Below are 18,742 nucleotides of genomic sequence, written 5' to 3'. Positions count from 1 at the left end.
TATTCAAATTACGTTATGAGCAAACCCTTTTCGTGACTTCATCAGACTGTCATGTTATGATTTCACAAACACCGCTTGTGGTATCCCAAATAATGTTTTGTTAGTGCATTCATAGGTTGTTTATCCGTGCTAGTGCAGCATCTTATAAATATCTTGAAAGTTAAATGATGATATAAGATTATAGAGAGGGTTGCGGGCCAAAGTTATTTTTGCGCAAAGGATGGTTTTTCATTGTAATGTGCGCAATATCAGTTTCTCGAGTTTCATTAGTTATTCGCATAAGTTTGATAGATTAAACAGAAACAAAAATCGTATAGCACACAGGGTATTTTGTTTAAACGGCAAACGAGATCACAGGTGCACTAAGATTCTGTCCACGTATTGTCCAATAATATATCGTCCCTTGAGTACGCAAATTAATGTACCTATAATCTTCACTTACGTCTATTAATTATCTATTGGGAGAGATCTCTCACACGTTAACAATAGAGTAATGCCGAATTTTTTCAGCAGATTAGATTATGAATGTATGTAGTACGTTTTCCGCAGTGAGTAAAATATTCCTAAATCTCCGTTTTGTTGGCCGCTGCTTGAGTCATCTTTAGCCTTCAAGGTTTGTTGGTAAAAGCTTGTTACTAATCTCTGATAAGAAATGGTGAAATATTCCGGTGAAAGATAATACATTTGGTAGTTATGCAAATCGATTGACTCGGCAACCAGTAGCCAAGAAAGAGGTGAGCAAAACCGAAGGAAAGAAAGTTAGTTTCAGACGAAATCAAGCCCAAAAGGTGCCTTGGCTGGAAAACATTTATTTTAAGAAACGTGCTTCCGGTCATAATGCGCTGACTTCAAAATCTAATTAATAAGACATATTCTCATATTTGAGGGCAGTGGGCACTTATTGAGTAATGTTATTATTATATTGTTTAATTTAGGTCTTTAAAACAAAGACGGCACAATGACCAGTGACCTGGATGATAAGTCGTGACTTAAGGAATCAGACAGAATATTACATGTTGTATTGTGATAACTAAGATTAGATACATCTGATTAAATTGAGCTTATTTATACATTGTTTGAGGGCTATATTCTTTGCACCCAAACTGTGTTGTCATTTGTCTAAAAGAACTTGTGTTAGAGCTCTCCTTTGTGTATTTTGGAATGCATTTTTTGATGAATGTTCATAATGAGCGTGGACAAGTCGTTTTTATTGCCCCTGCGATGACAAATTACTGTATATTAAACTTTGAATCTACATCAATAAGAAGACATTTGAATAAAAAAGCAGCATAATCAACAATGTCCTGCCTCAGGACATATTCAATCATCGTGTATAATTTTATCTAATCGGTTCATCAGCCTACGGTTCAGACTCAAAGAAAGTGATTTGAAGCGGTAAAATGTACATATGTAGGTGAGTGTGTATTTATCAAATGTGTTATTTTATTATTCTTTGGTCTCTGCAGTCTGCCTACCCCTATGGAAAAAAGGTGTGATTTTATATAATATGTATGGGTGTACGTATGTATGCGTGTATGTGTATATGTATGTATTTTTATTCAATTGTTTATTTTCTATGTCCTAAGCCTTGTTGCTGTCGGATACAACTTGTATATAGTTTCGGTCACGTGCGTTGAGTTCTCTGTTCCTTTCCTCTTTATCGAAGGCCGTGACTGTCGGCCGTGGCCGAGTTTGCACGTATGTATTATTAATTCGATGATCCTCTTTAAGTGTTTTAAGTGGTAATAATGGTAATTAATAAGTGATGTTGTAATATATTTACACAGTTTACTTTGCAGATAAATTACGGTTGTATCTGTGATTGATAAAGAAAACAGTCAGACAGAAAGTCTATTAGAGTTAGGTACTGGTACCAAGAAATAGGACAGCTAAACATATTCGGGCCATTACAAACGTACGAACTACGTCTTAATCAAAATTATGTGACAAATTGTGAAAAGCTCGATAAAATTACATGACGTAGTTCGCACGTTTGTGATCTCCCGAGCGCAATTTTATTTAAGGATCCGTGTGAGTATTAAGGATAATCACTAGAAATCCCATTCGACTTACTCTGAAATGTAATACAAAAATAACTTTTTCCTCCTTTTTCGAATGGTGGTGCATGTGCGTCATCAACATGTTCAATAATGTAGATTGCTTCGAGGAAACATTTATCATTAAGGCATTGTAAGAGTTAATTGCACATTTTTCATTAATTGAAACGCCATGGCTTATAATATGGTACTCGTTAGTGTTCTTACATTTGTTAGGAATATTCCGCTAAGCGTTTGTTCAAATTTTTCGCATACCAAGGTAAATATTGGTAATCATCATATTATTATTATCTATACTTCGACAACTTAGACCAAAGCCATTCATGATTTGTTTAGAGTAACAGCAACATAAAGTCATTGTCTGATGTTGCTAACTCTAGATTTTGTGTATCTCCGCCACCCGCGAACTTCGCGAGGCTCTGTACCAAGTTGTCGGACTATAGGCAAGTCGTAAAGTGTGTATACCTACATTTATTTTAAACTTATAGATTGTATTCTAAATTAATAATGAAGTTTAATTAAAATAATGTGTTTTGTGACCGAAATATAACGGTAACGCAACACGTCTTCCGGAATGTTACACAACGGATCTTTTTATATTTCTATGCTGATTGAATAACTACATCAGTATATATTCTTAGCTGTTTTTAAATCTATTTTAAGTTTAAAAATTAAGCAATCTATCAGCCTAACCTTTCTTCCAACTACGTTAGAGTCGACTTCCAGTCTCACCGGATGCAGCTGAGTACCAGTATTTTACATGGAGCAACGGCCTATCAAACCTAATCAGTTTAAAAACTGAGCTTAATGCTCAGTTTTTAAACTGATTAGGTTCGATCGAAATCGGACAGTGTCAAGTCTTAGGAAATAAGCGGCCAGGGAGTCTTGACTCTAAATGATCGGCATTTTGACTGCAAATGATCAAATACTTAGCAACGATTTCATTTGGGACCTTCAAAATAAAGGCGACAATTACACAAAGTTTTTGTTAAGCGTCTGTACAATGGATTAGAAAGACTTCTATTTTAAGTTATACAGTTAAAAAAATGACCAGTGTTGTAAAAGGGATTTGAATGGCTTTGGAATCGTTGGTCATGTGATCGCTGGCTGTTAGTTGTGCAAACAACCTGTGGCGGCTGCACCGGAGTCGACGGCCACTGTCACGTGATCCAATCGTAGTTCGCACCTTCACTTATGTACCTACCTATATGAAAGTATATTATATGAATTCGCTTCGTACAAAATTATAAGCTGACTCAGTCATAACCGCGAATAATATTGTACTTACCTACATAAAATATTCGCACGTTCGTATTTGTACTTACCCAATGCTATGCTAAATATCATATTCCGTACAAACGGACTTTGTTTTAACACATTTGTTTTTGATTGTAAAACGATACTCCGAATGACGCATGTTTCAGCCATCGATGACTAAATCAATGTTTTGTATTTAATTTTCTAACTCAAGTATTTTGCTGTATTTTTTACAACAATAGATAAGTTATCGGGCCGTTGAACGTCTGGTTTAATAGGTTCCGATACAAAATAGGAAGGGGGCGGTTCATAGATCTAGCGAACACATTACGTTACTCACTATTGTGTTATTGCCGTTTTTATATTCGATAGATAGTTCCCGACGGCCGGTGATACAATACAATAATAGAGCGTAACCGTAGTCAAACTATTGTCTAGTTAAAGGTTTTGTCACAAGACATTACAGTGAAGTGATCTCGCAGTTACCGTCAGCAGAGACTAGTGAGAGACGCGCCGTGGAGCGCTGCGCATGCGCCTGTTCGACACCGGCGCGTACCACCCGCCGATACAAACATATTAACTAACATTTCCGCGATACCATCAATAAACAGTGTCAAAGCATTTAGTGCGAAAACTCGACTATAATAAAACTAGTTATTTTCCAAGTGAAAGGATTTGCCCCGTCTTCGTGTTTATGTAAGTGGAAACCTACCTGTTTCATATTTTTTACGTTCGCGCTTTTATTTGTTACCTTGTCGGAAAATACGCAGAAATTGAAGGTTGGAAATGTTTGGCATGCTTAAGTATCGTATCAGAAAACATTAGTGTTTTTTATAAGTGTGTGTGTATCTGTGTTCTTTATCTATCAAGTGTACGAATAGTATGTGTGAGTGAGAAGAAAAATGTTCCTTTATCGGTCGTTCTAATGAATCGTACACCTGAGCGGAAGATGGACAAACTTGTTTTACAAATAAGTGCGAAGTTTACACGAAGTCCTTCGATATTATTGACGGTAGTATCAGTTAACAATACGGACATAGTTCATTGATGCGTCAGGATGTACTTGACCTACTCCTATGACAATGAAACCGTTAAACTGTGGAGGACGTCCTTCGATCCGTTACAATCAACCGACCATTTTTGAAAATATAGCACGCAAAGAGTTGATTTGATAACGCATACCTACTTCTAAAGAAGGTTCTACTCGACGGCTTATCTCTAGCACACTTAACTGCGGTAAAATAATTGTTTGAACACGTAATGAAGGCATTATAGAATATCTTTATAGCCCCTTTAATAGCAAATATATGTCCGTGTTGCAGTCTGTGACGTTTGTCGTCAGACATACAACAATCATACATGGTTTAGTTCCTAAGTTAAACTATGCAGGGATTAAGGATATCTTAAGCATTAAATGTAGCTGTTTTGTCATGTAGGACGTACCTAATTACTTTTAGGACGAATTATTTTTCTGCAACGAATACACCGTTCTTAACTTCCTTCAAGATGGATTTACAAGGGAGAACGAACTTTTGCAATAATAAAATTAAATTACAATGATAAACTGTAGGAACTAAACAAGTAAAAGAAAATCGTTCCACGTTATAAGTAACATGTAAGAACTTTATTAAACAGTTTTGAAGGCACGCAAACTGAAACCCTCTTATGACCCCTCAGTACTCAAGGACATTGATAAAGGAAGGAAGGAAGGAATTGGAAGCATTGGATAAATTATTCTTTAGTCAAATGTCAATTATAACCAAAAAGCTTATTCGATGGTTCTAGAAATCAAAAGTACTATTGCCTAGAAAAAGTGTTTTGTCTATAACACCACATTGTGATTACTCTCTGGCCATATACTGCAGGTTTATTCAGTTATAATGCAAATATAATGCTACAATCGCATTCCATTAATTGTAACTAGTATGTACTACCGATGCATCGGAATGCTTTTGTTTATGTAACTACCTATTCTTCTGCAGGTACATTGAAGACGTGTTTAAACCTTTGAGTGCGGCTGCGCCGGGCTATTGATAACAATAACACGATTAAGTTGTGAAAACATTGAATAGCCGTGCCGTACTGTCGTTACAAGAAATGACTGCTAAAATTATATTTTATTACTTACTTATAGCACGAATAACGTAATGAACGTGCAGTATTAGTAAAATTTTGCCCGCAGCTATGTCCACGTGGTATATTTTCTTCAGTAAATCGTTTTGCATGTTAACTCAAGTTACGTCTTGCAGGTAAACTATCTGTGTACCAAATACCATCAACATTCGTTAACCCCCGGTTTCTGAGGAAATTCAACGATAGTTTACCTTTTCAATAGTTTAAACTCATATAAAAAAACAGTTTGAATAGATAAACTACCGCTAAATGCGCCTCAAACCGGGCGGCATAAGTAGTTTTTTGAGTAAAAAAGTATTGTACCATAGACATCTCCATCTTCGATTTTATTATGGAAGTAGAATTTAGTCTTACGAATAAAGTAATGTAATTCTAGAATATTGCATAATATCCTATGAAACCAATTGAATATGTGGTAAACGGTAACTTTCTAATTCGGCACGTTATATTTACATACTGTAATGAGTAAACATACCATTAGTTATCAAAAGTACATACATATATGCACTTAAATGAGGGGATTTTTAATGATTCACTGGTTAATTATTTCAACGAGTTTAAAAACTGATAAGTTCAATAAGTTTAAATACCTACCAGTATTTGATACACGATTATAATCCAGCTGTGGGGTTTAAATGTGTGTTAGCGATTTGGCGAGCAGATGTCATGTAACACGAACCTTCGTGCTTTTGAAAGGACCATGGAAAAAAATCAGGTAGAAAGAGAATATGAGATGGTTGAATAAATAAGGGACAGCGTTGCATTCAATAGAATAAGAAACTCCATACTTACCTAAATAAATATAAAAAAAAACATAGGTACAGTCGAATTGAGAACCTCCTCCTTTTTTTAAGTCGGTTAAAAAGATAAATATGTACCACGTAGCACATTTTAATTTGATCCCTGTATTTTACTTGTACCCGTGGCGCTATTGTTAAACTCAGTTGATAACTCTTCAATACGCACCCGGCACTACGCTGTAAATTGTTATTTTTCATGAAATAATAGTGCTTACCTTATATCAAAGCAGCAATGTATTGCATAGTGACTATCAAATTGACGTGCTCTACTGTTGTCAACTGAGGTACACAATATCCGTGCAGATTGTTTAATCCTTTTTGTCTTTGCTATAGTAGAAGGAGTTGGAATGGCAGGAGTGTTGATAGTACCAAAGCTAAACAATAAGTTCAGACACTTGATTCTACTGCTAAAGATATTTTATTTGTTCGTAATCTAAATTATCATAGTTAAATATTTAATATATACGTTTAGGTGCTTAAATAACAGACACCCATATTATTATTTTTCCAATATTCTAGAACATTTCAAAAAGTATATTTCTTGAGTGGATACCCGTTCGGTAGATAAATGTTATGACATATTTTTGAATTTTAGATAGATAAATAAAAAACCGGTTCACAATACGTTTCAATAATAAAATAAACGAATAATAAGTATTAATTATTATAAGGCATGACGATGCATAAAAATTAATCGTTGAGCTACTCATGCGTATCTTTAGAATTAAAAGCGCGATTTTATTTATTTATTTATTTATTTATATAATATGGAAGGCTTACAGCTAGATGTAACATAATATATACATTTAGTATGGCAAACTGTCAGCCATTTACAAGCCCACACTTATAGAGATATCATATATATTACATTGTGAACATTCTCATTACTAATGGCCTAACTACGCGTCAACCAGAGAATAAAGATCTAAAATATTTGATATAGCTATTACAGAGTAATCATGCATTTATTGCTACATTTCTAAAGAAGTCTAGGCTAAGGCACCTCCTTACTGTGGCTACACTCGTGGTGTACGGATCAATGTCGTGTTGCTTGCAGTGACGGTTGTAACTTCTACACGCTCGCAATAGGTACGAATTCTGTCGATAATTGGTTGAGGCTAAGGGAACATGCAAAGGTGGATTGAACCTGGTTCTGGAAGGAACGTTAAAGTGCAGTTTGGAAAGGAGCTCTGGACAATCGATGTCGTTGTTGATGATTTTAGTTAAGAAAATGCTATCAGAGATCTCTCGGCGAGTTACTAATGGCAACAGATGGAACTTTCGGCATAAATGTAGATAATTTTCTGACTGGTATGGTATTCTTTGATGGAAGCACAAGTACTTAATGAACTTCTTCTGTATATTTTCAATTCTATTGATATATGTATTGTAACATGGGTTCCAGATTTGAGATGCGTACTCAAGGTGGCTCCTTACGTAGGTACAATATAAAATTTTCAAAGTTTTGGCTTCGGTGAAACACTTAGAGAGGCGCATTATGAACCCCAGCGATTTCGATGCTTTGGCAATTATTGCGTTAATGTGAGATTCAAAGATCAATTTAGCGTCATGATGGACACCTAAGTCACGGATACAACTATTTCTAGGAAGTAGCTCATCACCCAAAGTGTATTCGGTTGCTATAACAGATTTTTTGCGTGAGTATGTAACAACCGAGCATTTCGCGGGGTTAAGGTCGAGTTCACGCAGACGACAGTATTCCTCTAGACGTTTAAGGTCAGCCTGAAGCGCAATTTTATCTTCATAACATAGTAATTTTGAAAACTTGAGGCACGATTCAATGTCGTTTACATAAATAGTGAACAGCAAGGGCCCCAACAAGGAACCTTGAGGGCATCCACTTGGAACGTGTACCCATCCCGAAATATAGTTGTTAAGGACTACAGCTTGCGACCGATTTTCCAGGTAAGAGGCAAACCATCTAAGTAAGTCACCACGTATACCCAGACTGCATAACCTCGAAAGCAGGGTGTCGTGCGGAATTCGGTCAAATGCCTTGCTGTAGTCTGTGTAAACTACGTCAACCTGATTACCCCTATCCATAGCATCTGTGATAAAGTCATTTAAAATGACAAGGTTAGTAACGGTGGACCTTCCTGTTAAAAAACCATGTTGGTAAGGACTAAACGAGTTTTTAAGAGCCGAGTAAATCTGTGTGTGTATTATTTTTTCAAATATCTTAGCTATAATACATAGCTTAGATATCGGTCTATAATTCGTTATATCCGTTTTTTCACCTTTTTTATGGATAGGGGTAATATAGGCTGACTTCCATAGCCTAGGCATACAACAGGTTAGTAGAGATTTATTAAAGAGATAGGTAATAGGTGTGGCCAGAGACGTTGCGCAGTGAACAAGTAATTTTGGTGATAAGTTGTCTGGGCCAGCTGCCTTGGTCACATCAAGTGTGGTAAGTAACTTTTTTACATCATCGGATTTGACGGATATACCAGAGATGTCAGAGAACTCAGTGGCTTCTGTAGAAGATGGAGAATAGTTTTGAGAAGATATATTATTAAAAGTAGGATGGAGAAAATTGGAAACGAAATAAGAGGAGAAAGCTTCGCAGATTGACTCCCCCGAAGACAAAGTTTCATCATTATATTTCAACGTGCTGGGGAAGGCTCTAGTGTTATGACGTTGTTTAATAAACGTCCAGAAATATTTAGGATTTTTTGTTATGGACGTTTCTGTGAGTTGTAAGTAACTTTTGTAACATTGTGATTCAAGTATTTTAACCCTTTCACGTAGTAATTTGAACGTCTGTTCATCCGACTTGTTGCCATAGTTTTTGAATTTCTTAAAATATTTAAATTTTTCCTTTATAGTTCTTATTAATGCTGAACTGTACCAGGCTGGATAGGATTTATTATGTGATAGTTTCTGTGGAATGTATTTATTTTGAAGGTCGAGGATCAAACGATTTAAAAAGTCTACAGAATCATCCATTGAACGCTCAGAAAATTCCCTTTCCCAGTCAACCATATACAACCTCTCATTGATGGAGTCATAGTCGCCCTTATCAAATAAATATCGAGTTCGTGGTGCGCACTCCAATAAAGGACTCTCGGCAAAGTCGATACCAATTGTCAAAGCAGGATGGTAAGCATCAATAGGCACCAGCGGCTCCAGACATTCGGCCACTTTGACTGAACTATTGGATAAAACTAAATCAAGAATTTTATTATATTTATTAAAAACATTATTATACTGATGCAGATCGAGAGTACACAATTCGTCAGTGAAGTAATATTCATCGTGCGTTGTACAGCTTATTGGGTCATACGATAAATTATTGTTAGCAGATTGTACCCAATTTATTCCACTCATATTGAAGTCGCCTACAATGAGAAATAGATCAGTGGAGTTGTTAATGACGGTTTCATTTAACTTCGATAAAAAATTTGACAACTGTGCGGAAAAGGACAGGCCAAGGTTTTGTTTACATAGATATAAAACGCAAAGGTACAAGTTTACATAGTCCCGTGAGTTAGATTGCTTTACGCGCATATTAATCCACAAGTCTTCTGCAGTTGAGTGTAAAAGTGGTTGCGAAGTGACCGGCAAGTCCCTGCGAGTAGCTATCAACACACCCCCACCGCGCGACTGACCGGTGGCTACATAATCACGATCGCGACGCCATACCAAATACCTGTCGTCAAAGAACTCCGAATCCAAAATCCCATCCGTTAACCATGTTTCTGTGAGAACAATAATGTCATAAGAATTACTAACTACTTGGCGATAAAATGTATCAGTCTTTGTTCGAAGTCCGCGCACGTTCTGATAAAATAAATTCAAGCAGCGTTTTGAGTTACTTACCATTGCTAATAAGATCAATAACTGAGTAAAAGTCAGTACAATTTAAAGGTTTAAAATAATAATCAATAGATAAATTTGTACAATTTAAAAAGAGGTAAATAAACATCATTATAGTTAAATGACGGTAAAGCTCAATAATGTTACGAACAGAACAAGGTTCAAACGCCGTAACAAGTGTGCGAGAGAACAAGCAATATAGCGCGTGCGCACGAGCGAGCGAGTAGGCCATATGGTCATATGTTGCAGTCATAAAGCAAACAGCGCGATAAGGAGCACAATAGAGAGGTGTGAAACTCATTAGCGTAGCAGGGGTGCCAAACCTTTTACAATAATAGTACGTATTCAATAAGTAATTTATGTTCTGAATAAATTTTGGTAGAAAACTTATAGCATAAACAAATAAAACACAGTGCATGCAATTTAAGAAACATATTAAACAATCTTGTTTAAATCGGCCTCTTTTCTAATAATTATGAGTTTGGTAGATTGATTTTTTAAAACATGTATTTTTCCGTGCTTGACCCATACGTACTGATAGTTTCTTTCCTTTGCGATAGCCTTGACTTTGGTAAGAAGCTTCTTGTGTTCTACGCTTAGATGGTCGTTGACGTAGATTCTCTGAGTTGCTCCTTGAAATCCGATATCAGCAGTAGACAGTTCCTTATTGGCACGGGCAGCAGCAATAAAATCTTCTTTAACGTACCGATTCAAGAAGCTTACTACTATAAATTTATCATTTGAATTGTACATAGGAACTCTTGAGATGTAGTTGATCTGGCTTTTTGGACAATTGAAGCTGATCTTACGGCCGATAGTTTCCATGATCGAAAACAAGTTCTCGCCTTTTTTGGTGGGAATACCCTTGATCTCCACATTGTTTAGACGGGAGCGATGTTCCTGTGATGCGAAGTCAAACTTCACCTTTTCCAGGTCGGTCTGCAAGCAGGTAATTACTTCTTGAAGCTTCTCAAGTTTGTTTACTTTGTCCTCGACGACCGTCAATCTGGAGCCGTATTCCTCGAGCTTTTGTTCGGTACTTTCACAGGTTGACTTAACCTGTGATAGTTCATCTTTGATGTCTCGGATATCATTTGCTAGCTTTGGCAATTCAAGTAAGTTACGGAAAAACTTACGAGATCAATGCAAAAATCTATAGAATTTCCGATTCAGTTTTATCGATAAAGTCAGTAACTGATAGAAGGATATAATTGGAGAATCTTTTTTACTACAATGGATATATCGATCCTGTCATCAAATAGATATCAACTGCACTATAAAACTGAATCCACAGAAATCTAGATATCGTTAACTGGACTCCATCATACTAAAACTCTTTTCGGTAGAAAATATATTCGAATTTTCCACATTCCAAACTAAAATTCGCCTTAAAAATGACAATCGTCATTGTGATAACGATTGCCAATGACTTCCTGTACATGACACTAAGCTGTGATTGGATTGAATGTAAATTACCAGCGGCAAAAACAGATTACCTTGTTTACGGAAAATACATTTCTTTTGGTCAGTTGGGACTTTGTCGAGTTAAATCAAATTTGTTTAAACCAAACATCTTCTAGACTTACAATATAACCATAGCTTTGCTTTAATCTGACTGGCGCCTTCTTGTTATCTAGTATGGTCGGAAAAGGTATAGACAAAATGGTGTCTTTGTTTAGAAAAATGTTTTTCATTCTTCAATCAAAGTATCTACTCACTGTTATTGTTTTTTCAGTTTTAATGGCGCCGTGAAGAGAAATTACCATAATATTTAATTCCGAGTAATAAACAAATTATTCTCATAATCTGATATAAATCCCCTGTCTAGATAAACAACAATAAGATAATAAACATAATCTGTCTATTAGTTGATAAGAACATATTTCGGAAAAACTTATTTTAATAATTGAATTAATTAGTGGCCTATTCTTTCCTAGATCAAATACGCGATAGCAAATCGGATGTATTTTACAGATAACATTTTATTGTAGATTATTTGATATATCATAGGCGTCAATGAATGAAAGTTAGTAGACTTTCAACTTAATTGTAATGCTAGTTCTAAAACTACATCAGTCTGAATAAAACTATGAATTTTATTAAAATATAACGCAACAAACTGTTTTCAATTTCAAAATAAGTATCCTTTTTTGCCAATGCATATCGCGTTTAGTGATTATAACGTATTTGTACCCGACGGAAGGATGAAATAAAAGACATACGCTTGTTGCGGCCAGTTTCATGCGAGAGATTTAAGAGCATCAAGTTTACAATTAAGAAGTCAAAATGACAGTTTCTTCGTAACTTGATAGACATCGCGATATTCTTTACTAACTAAACATAAATATGGGATTTCCACAACACATAGATCGCGAGATAAACGATACCAAGATAACTAAAGAATGTTATTTCCGAGGATTAAAACCAAATGTTATGTCCAGTTTCCTTTCAGCTTTATTGATAGTTTCTAGACAACAAGCAATCATATCACGTAATTGATGAGAGATAGCATCAGTAAGAAGTCCACTTCTGTACGTAAATGTTGTTCGGTTAACGTCATAGATGATCGTGTTGATAGCTTTGTCCCATTGTGCTACTACAATCATAAACCGCTGGCGGATCCGACGGACGTGTATCTGAATCATGATTGCAACTGGATTCCAATTACAATAGAAATTTGAATTTTTTATAATTTTTAGCGTTCATATGGTGTTTTTGGGCCTTAGACCTAAAGCCTAAGGCTATCTATGTCTATTTTTAAGATTATTCATAATATTGAAGTTCTATGTTAACGTTGACTTTGTATTGTTGCAAGTTACAAGGGCAATGGTCGGTGTTAATCGTTCATGGCTACGACTGACAGTTAATAACCTTTACATTCAGTAAACGTTTCAACAAACAATGTCAGGGCGGCTCTCAGTGCAATTCTTTATCATAGATGTGAATATCAGATATCAATTGTGATTACCAATCACTGGTTCTGTACGTAATTGTATGACATTTCAAAGCGAAATATTTTATCTACGATCATAATTGGTTTACGTCACAACAAATTATTCTACTTCTTGGAAATGTTTTCTAAATCTGCACCTTTGGCACGATGAATATTAATGATAGCATGTTATCATTTCGCGTTGCACAAAATTGATGAAATTATCAGCGATCGGAAGATCTCTTATTTCACAGTTCTTAGAGTCTAGTCAATTTTAAGAAGCACCGACGTCAAACCTGTTATTTGTTTTCCATTACTCACATAGATGCCGATAGCTAGAACATGATTTTTATCCTTAAGATCTTGATTTGTGATTAGTTAATAGTAATTCAAAGAAACCAGTAGCTTGAATCAATTTGTACCCTGTGTACTTGTGATAAAGTTAAAATATTTTATTTTGCCGATCAGCGATGATATCGACAATTCTTCTGATTTTTATCATAAAAATTAAAAATAGTTTCTGTGGAAGATTTTTCAACGGCCTTTATGAAAAATAGAAGCAATATGTAGGTCAAAATTACAAAATAAAATAAAATATACATACAATACAGGTACATATGTAAAGTTAAGATGCTTCAACGGGATAGTTAACTTATTAAAGTTATTTTTGCTGCGATACTCATTTTATTGTTTAATTTTTTAATGACTTACGTACTTTTTTTAAAAGTATTTTCATTACTTTTAATTTTAGATCAATAACGTAATGGTTCCTTTCATTATTAACGGTATTAATAAACACATGACTCAATCTACGTACTCAAAAATAGAAATGTAATACATCCTACTATAATATTATAAATGCTAAAGTTTGTGAGAATGTATGCATGTATGTATGGATGTTTGTTACTCTTTCACGCAAACATTACAAAACCGAGTACTATGAAATTTTGTATATAGGTAGCTAAAGACCCAGAATAACACATAGGCTACTTTTTATCCCGGAGTTCTTGAGGAATTTACACGGAAGGGTTTCCACGTGGACGAAGTCGCGGGCGGCCTCTAGTAGGATCATATGACGTCAATGGTGTACGCATAGTATTACACATTTCATCACGTCAGCAAAAAGTTGTTTAGAAAAGTTCATTATGAATTATTACATTATAATTCCGGACCTGTAGAACTGAGGCTGTGTTACTCATTCATATTTAATCGTTCGGTAAAATATTTATAAGTCGAATCAAAATGAATCACTTTTAACGCTTGCGTTGTTTTAAGCCATATGTATAAACATCATTGTAATAACTCTCGTTTCTTTGTCCACAGTAGATCACACAGTACAGAAATCTTTGAATAATAAGAAATGGATTCAACAGGAGATAAGGGCATCAATTGGGCGGAAGCAGGTAACTATTGCAGTTAGCAGTGATAGCAGAGTGGTTTTAAGTTGGCACCTCTCACGCAGGAGGTCGCAGGTTTGAATTCGAGGCAACACACCAATGACTTTTCGAAGTTATGTGTGTATTATAAATAATTATCACTTGCTCTAACGGTGAAGGAAAACATCGTGAGGAAACCTTGCATGCCTAAAATTTGTTTAATACATTTATGCAATGTCCCCAACCCGCACTTGGCCAGCGTGGTGGACTCAAGGTCTAACCCCTCTCCCTCGTCTGGGAGGAGATCCTTGCCCGGCAGTGGGACAGTAATGGGTTAAAAAAAAGAGGTGACTATTAGTCATGTGCCGGTTGCGTATGAGTCAGTGCAATGATTTTATTAATGCATTCAGGGCAGGGTGGTGTAAGTCAACTGAGTAATATCCGCTATAAACTTCGGAACCTTTTCTAAGAATAGATTATTGATTATTGTACAAGGATTAGGAAATACGGGCTATTTCTATTAATATCTGTAATAGGATTTAATATACACATTCTTGACCATTGATAAGATTTCAAATTATTTTTAGACTAATCAGCATATGTTGGTGGAATAATTTCGTCACGTAATTTGTGATTAATAGGGCGATATGAATGAATGACGTCAGAATAGTGCGTTGTACGCGCAATTAAAGGAAGTGATGAAAGCTGCCGAAAATCAGGGTATTGCACTATAGTTCAGATATTCAGTATAGAGCCTTGTATACAAAGTTCTGCTCATGACAGGTAGGTATGCAAAATAAAAATTAAAAAAACATCAGTGACCCGTATGCAGATGATGGTGGCCCATTTGATACAGCTATTTTATATTGGAAATACACAGAAGTTTAATGATAATCACACTTTATAGAATTTTATTTCAATACTTGTATGTTAAAGTGGGCGGTGCTACAGGTTCCACTAGTTAATAAATATTGTAATCAACATTTGTGTAAACACTTTACACAACAAGAACGATGTGCGTCATTAAATCCTCAGGTTACATATTGTTGCTAACAATAACTGCATAATATAAATAAATAAAATGGTAGCTTTATTGCTAGTAAAGGTATATAGGTAGGTATAAAATACAACACGATCATGACTATAACATAAGATAAGTATCTACTTACCGCTTTATAACTAGGTATCAAGATTTCCATTGAATATTCCATTACCTACTTATCTAAGAAATCCGAACATACGGAAAATTTCGAATCCATTTTGAAAACTATTACTATCCTTCAAAAGGTTCCAATAGGATTAATCGAAAGATCTCCGAAATGGGAAGAGCAGTAGTTTAATTTATATTTTTTTCTATTACAGAGGCAACTTCAGACTCAAATTATTCGGTGTCAATGATATCAGAAGAAGTGCCGACGCTCACGGTGACGACGATAGTGGGCATGATAGTGATCATGCTCATAGCCATCGCAGCCGTGTTCATACTTGGAGTACTCATTGACTGCAGGCAACAGTAAGTTCATGATTTACTCTATTTAGTAATGCAAAATATATTATGGTGTTAATAAAAACGCTGGGAAGCGGACGCCCTAGAAAGATGTACACAGATCACATCGGCGATGTGTTAAAAAAATGTCCAGTGCGTAGTACTCGTAACCAGAGGTCTTGTTTGAGTAGATGTGTGGATGTGAATGAGGCAAGGGAAGTTTGTAAAGATTGTACCAAGTGGCATTCTTTGGTCCTTGCCTACCCCTATAAGAAAAAGAAGTGATACTTTGTATGTATGGTTGTATCTACGTGTCTACAAGAGATATACATTACCATTTTAATTCTCTCTTTTAATAATATGACGTAAATTTTATACCTTACTCGGAACTTCTCTTTCACCTTTAATACCTTACTTTTGAATCCCAAAGGCAATTTCGTCTTCAGCAACTGTTCATGGTTACAATTTTTGTTGTAAAAATTTGATAATGGCAAAATGGCATAAGGCTTCGTACTCGCGTACAGTATTGTGCAATAGCATAGTTTAGCCCGATCAAACCATTATTTCACATAAGATTGAGTAAATCTGTGGGTGAGTACGCATAAGGTTCGGAAGCTGCGATTTCGTACGCTTATTTTGAAATATACACTTTGACGACTATGCTATGTTTTTTGAAGCATTGTCTCGAATACGCATACCATTAACTGTTTGGTAAAAGTCCCTTAACAATGAGTGACTACACAAAATCTTTCGAAATTGGTGAAAGTTATTACATCATTCAAATCTCTTTGTACCATTCACATCACAATGATACCCAAAGAGAGTTTAACAGTAAGTTTTAGACTTTGCTATGTATTTACCAATCATTCAATAATTATGATTCGTTACGTTTAATTTAGGCTTGATTTTAGGCTGAATTCTCCTTTATTCAAAGTTTTGACCAATGTCCCACACTGTCTCTGCTAAAACTTCAAAATGATTTCGCAAAAGCATCTATCTATAGACCGGAAAATCGGTCCATAATAGATTTTTGGATTCAGTAAGTGTAGTTTATTTCAATATGATTGTTTTACCTGTAGTAATTTCACTTAACTGCTTGCAGCCACTTACTGATAACCTCATTTCATAGTCATATGTTGTATATCACAGTAACATGTCATATTACTTGTTGGTTGCATGCATCATTACTTGCGTCAACGTTTTGGCATTTTTCATATTTAAGTGCATCGCATACTTTCAACTTTATTTTATGAGTGGTTAAACGTGTTAACCACTTTGGAAAATATTTTTCTCATTACGTTATGAGGCTTAGGCCTTTGTGGGTAACATACTATGTGGCAAAGCAGTAGACACAAAACAGTAATAAATTTATAATTAAATCTGAATCTTTTCATCATCAGAATCTCGTTGTCATCTGGCGCCAGACAAAACGGAAGTTGTATTCGTGTTTAAATGACAAGGACGAACTATGTAGATAAGTTGATAACAGTGAAAGCTGTAGGCTACATTTTGATAATATTTTTTAATTTTATTTTTAATAATGCGGATCGCCTACCGAGAATTGCTCTGATAAGTATCATATTATAGTCCAAAGCATAGAAGATTACGCGATAACAATGCATTAATTTCCGATTACTATTAATCATTTCAACAGAAGCAAATAAAACAATATTTATTTACATCGACAAATAACAATTCCGGGAATTATCTATAATTTCACAGTAAATAAAATAAGATTACTGCGATTTATAATTAAATTATAATGCCAGTGTGTCATGTATTTCCCGTTATCGTAATCCTGCTTCGAATCGGCTGCATTTTAATCGTGTATGTGGGAGTTATTGCAGGTATTTAGATTCGTAAAAAGTTCGTTTTATTTTCCAGGCGGTTGATAGAGAAGAAAATGGGTGAGGCGAAGCGTTTGAAGAGTCAGCGTCGAGTGAACACGAGCCCGGAGGACGACGGCGCCAGCATAGCCAACAACATGGAGGAGCCGGGCATGAGCGCACCTCCCGCCGAGGTCGTCACACATATACCTTAGCTCCATTAGAAATAATACAATTTAATATAATTATCATTATTTCCATTTACATACAAGTGAATATAATGTGAATTCGTTTTTGTCATACTTCATGAAACTGTAAAACTACAGATAATTTAATTGTTAGTCCAAGTGTGTCGCTTTCACTTTACGAAGTAATAAATTTGCATCATGTGATAGATAAGGAGAATAGGTTACATTCATGTTTGAGTTAAGTTCTCGCATTTACGAACATTCCATATTTTAGACGTTATTTTTTTACTTGTGTAATTATTTATCATGTCCAATAGGCCAAAGTATTTTCATGTACATATTAATGTTAGTTAAGGAAACAAAACCATTCCTAGATTTAAATAACGATTGATACTGAATTTATTAAAAAAATATAGTGAAATCTATCATTTTATTCAAATTATTTTTATAAGTTATATTGATGTGATATAATTGTAATTTAATTTTACATTATACATAGTTATATTTTGAACGAATGTATGCATGTAAAATAGGTATTTAATATAAATGACTTAAGAATTGTTAATATGAAAACGTAGATCTTTTGTAATTATATTTCATTAAGGCGTTGAAACAAAACGTGTAGTTTCATTGAACTCTTCTCATTCTAGAACTATTACACAAGCAAAAATAAATGAACAAATGAATTATGAACCTATTTTCAGTTAAGTTAGATTGTAGTAGAAATTTTACCGACGGTTACCATTCATTAGCTGTTGGAGTACTTACTTAGTACAAACTTTGATTGACTACCTCTTTTTTGGAAAATATGTTCCGTTTCGGAATGAAAATGAGGTAGTGTAAAAAA

General features: G+C 35.1%; 2 protein-coding genes across 4 annotated transcripts; one reads left to right on the top strand and one right to left on the bottom strand.

Annotated features, from left to right (window-relative positions):
* Positions 1 to 3,628: 3,628 nt before the first annotated feature.
* On the top strand, positions 3,629 to 18,513 carry LOC142972363 (uncharacterized). Of its 3 annotated transcripts, none has more exons than XM_076113421.1 (4): positions 3,629 to 4,010; positions 14,346 to 14,422; positions 15,758 to 15,908; positions 17,766 to 18,513. In XM_076113421.1, the coding sequence occupies exons 2-4, from the start codon at positions 14,380 to 14,382 to the stop codon at positions 17,920 to 17,922; spliced, it is 351 nt and encodes a 116-aa protein (XP_075969536.1). In that variant the 5' UTR covers positions 3,629 to 4,010; positions 14,346 to 14,379; the 3' UTR covers positions 17,923 to 18,513. The 3 variants fall into 3 exon arrangements, with proteins under 3 accessions (XP_075969536.1, XP_075969535.1, XP_075969537.1); XM_076113420.1 differs by having other exon boundaries at positions 3,631 to 4,010; positions 14,343 to 14,422; XM_076113422.1 differs by lacking the exon at positions 3,629 to 4,010 and adding an exon at positions 14,216 to 14,235 and having other exon boundaries at positions 14,343 to 14,422.
* On the bottom strand, positions 6,109 to 11,495 carry LOC142987851 (uncharacterized). The gene is made up of 2 exons (XM_076136790.1): positions 11,487 to 11,495; positions 6,109 to 11,188 (listed from the first exon to the last, which is right to left on the bottom strand). The coding sequence occupies exons 1-2, from the start codon at positions 11,493 to 11,495 to the stop codon at positions 10,523 to 10,525; spliced, it is 675 nt and encodes a 224-aa protein (XP_075992905.1). The 3' UTR covers positions 6,109 to 10,522.
* Positions 18,514 to 18,742: the final 229 nt, after the last annotated feature.

Source organism: Anticarsia gemmatalis, chromosome 4, assembly GCF_050436995.1.
Source record: "Anticarsia gemmatalis isolate Benzon Research Colony breed Stoneville strain chromosome 4, ilAntGemm2 primary, whole genome shotgun sequence".
Taxonomy (NCBI): domain Eukaryota; kingdom Metazoa; phylum Arthropoda; class Insecta; order Lepidoptera; family Erebidae; genus Anticarsia; species Anticarsia gemmatalis.
Note: the sequence above shows the minus strand (reverse complement) of the source record. Positions and strands in the feature narration are given on the sequence as shown.

Excerpts from the sequence above, each read along its gene's own strand:
- LOC142972363 (XM_076113421.1), top strand. The coding sequence starts at position 14,380 with ATGGATTCAACAGGAGATAAGGGCATCAATTGGGCGGAAGCAG. Across the intron at positions 14,423-15,757 it reads CATCAATTGGGCGGAAGCAG|AGGCAACTTCAGACTCAAAT; the intron begins GTAACTATTGCA and ends TTTCTATTACAG. Across the intron at positions 15,909-17,765 it reads CTCATTGACTGCAGGCAACA|GCGGTTGATAGAGAAGAAAA; the intron begins GTAAGTTCATGA and ends TTTATTTTCCAG.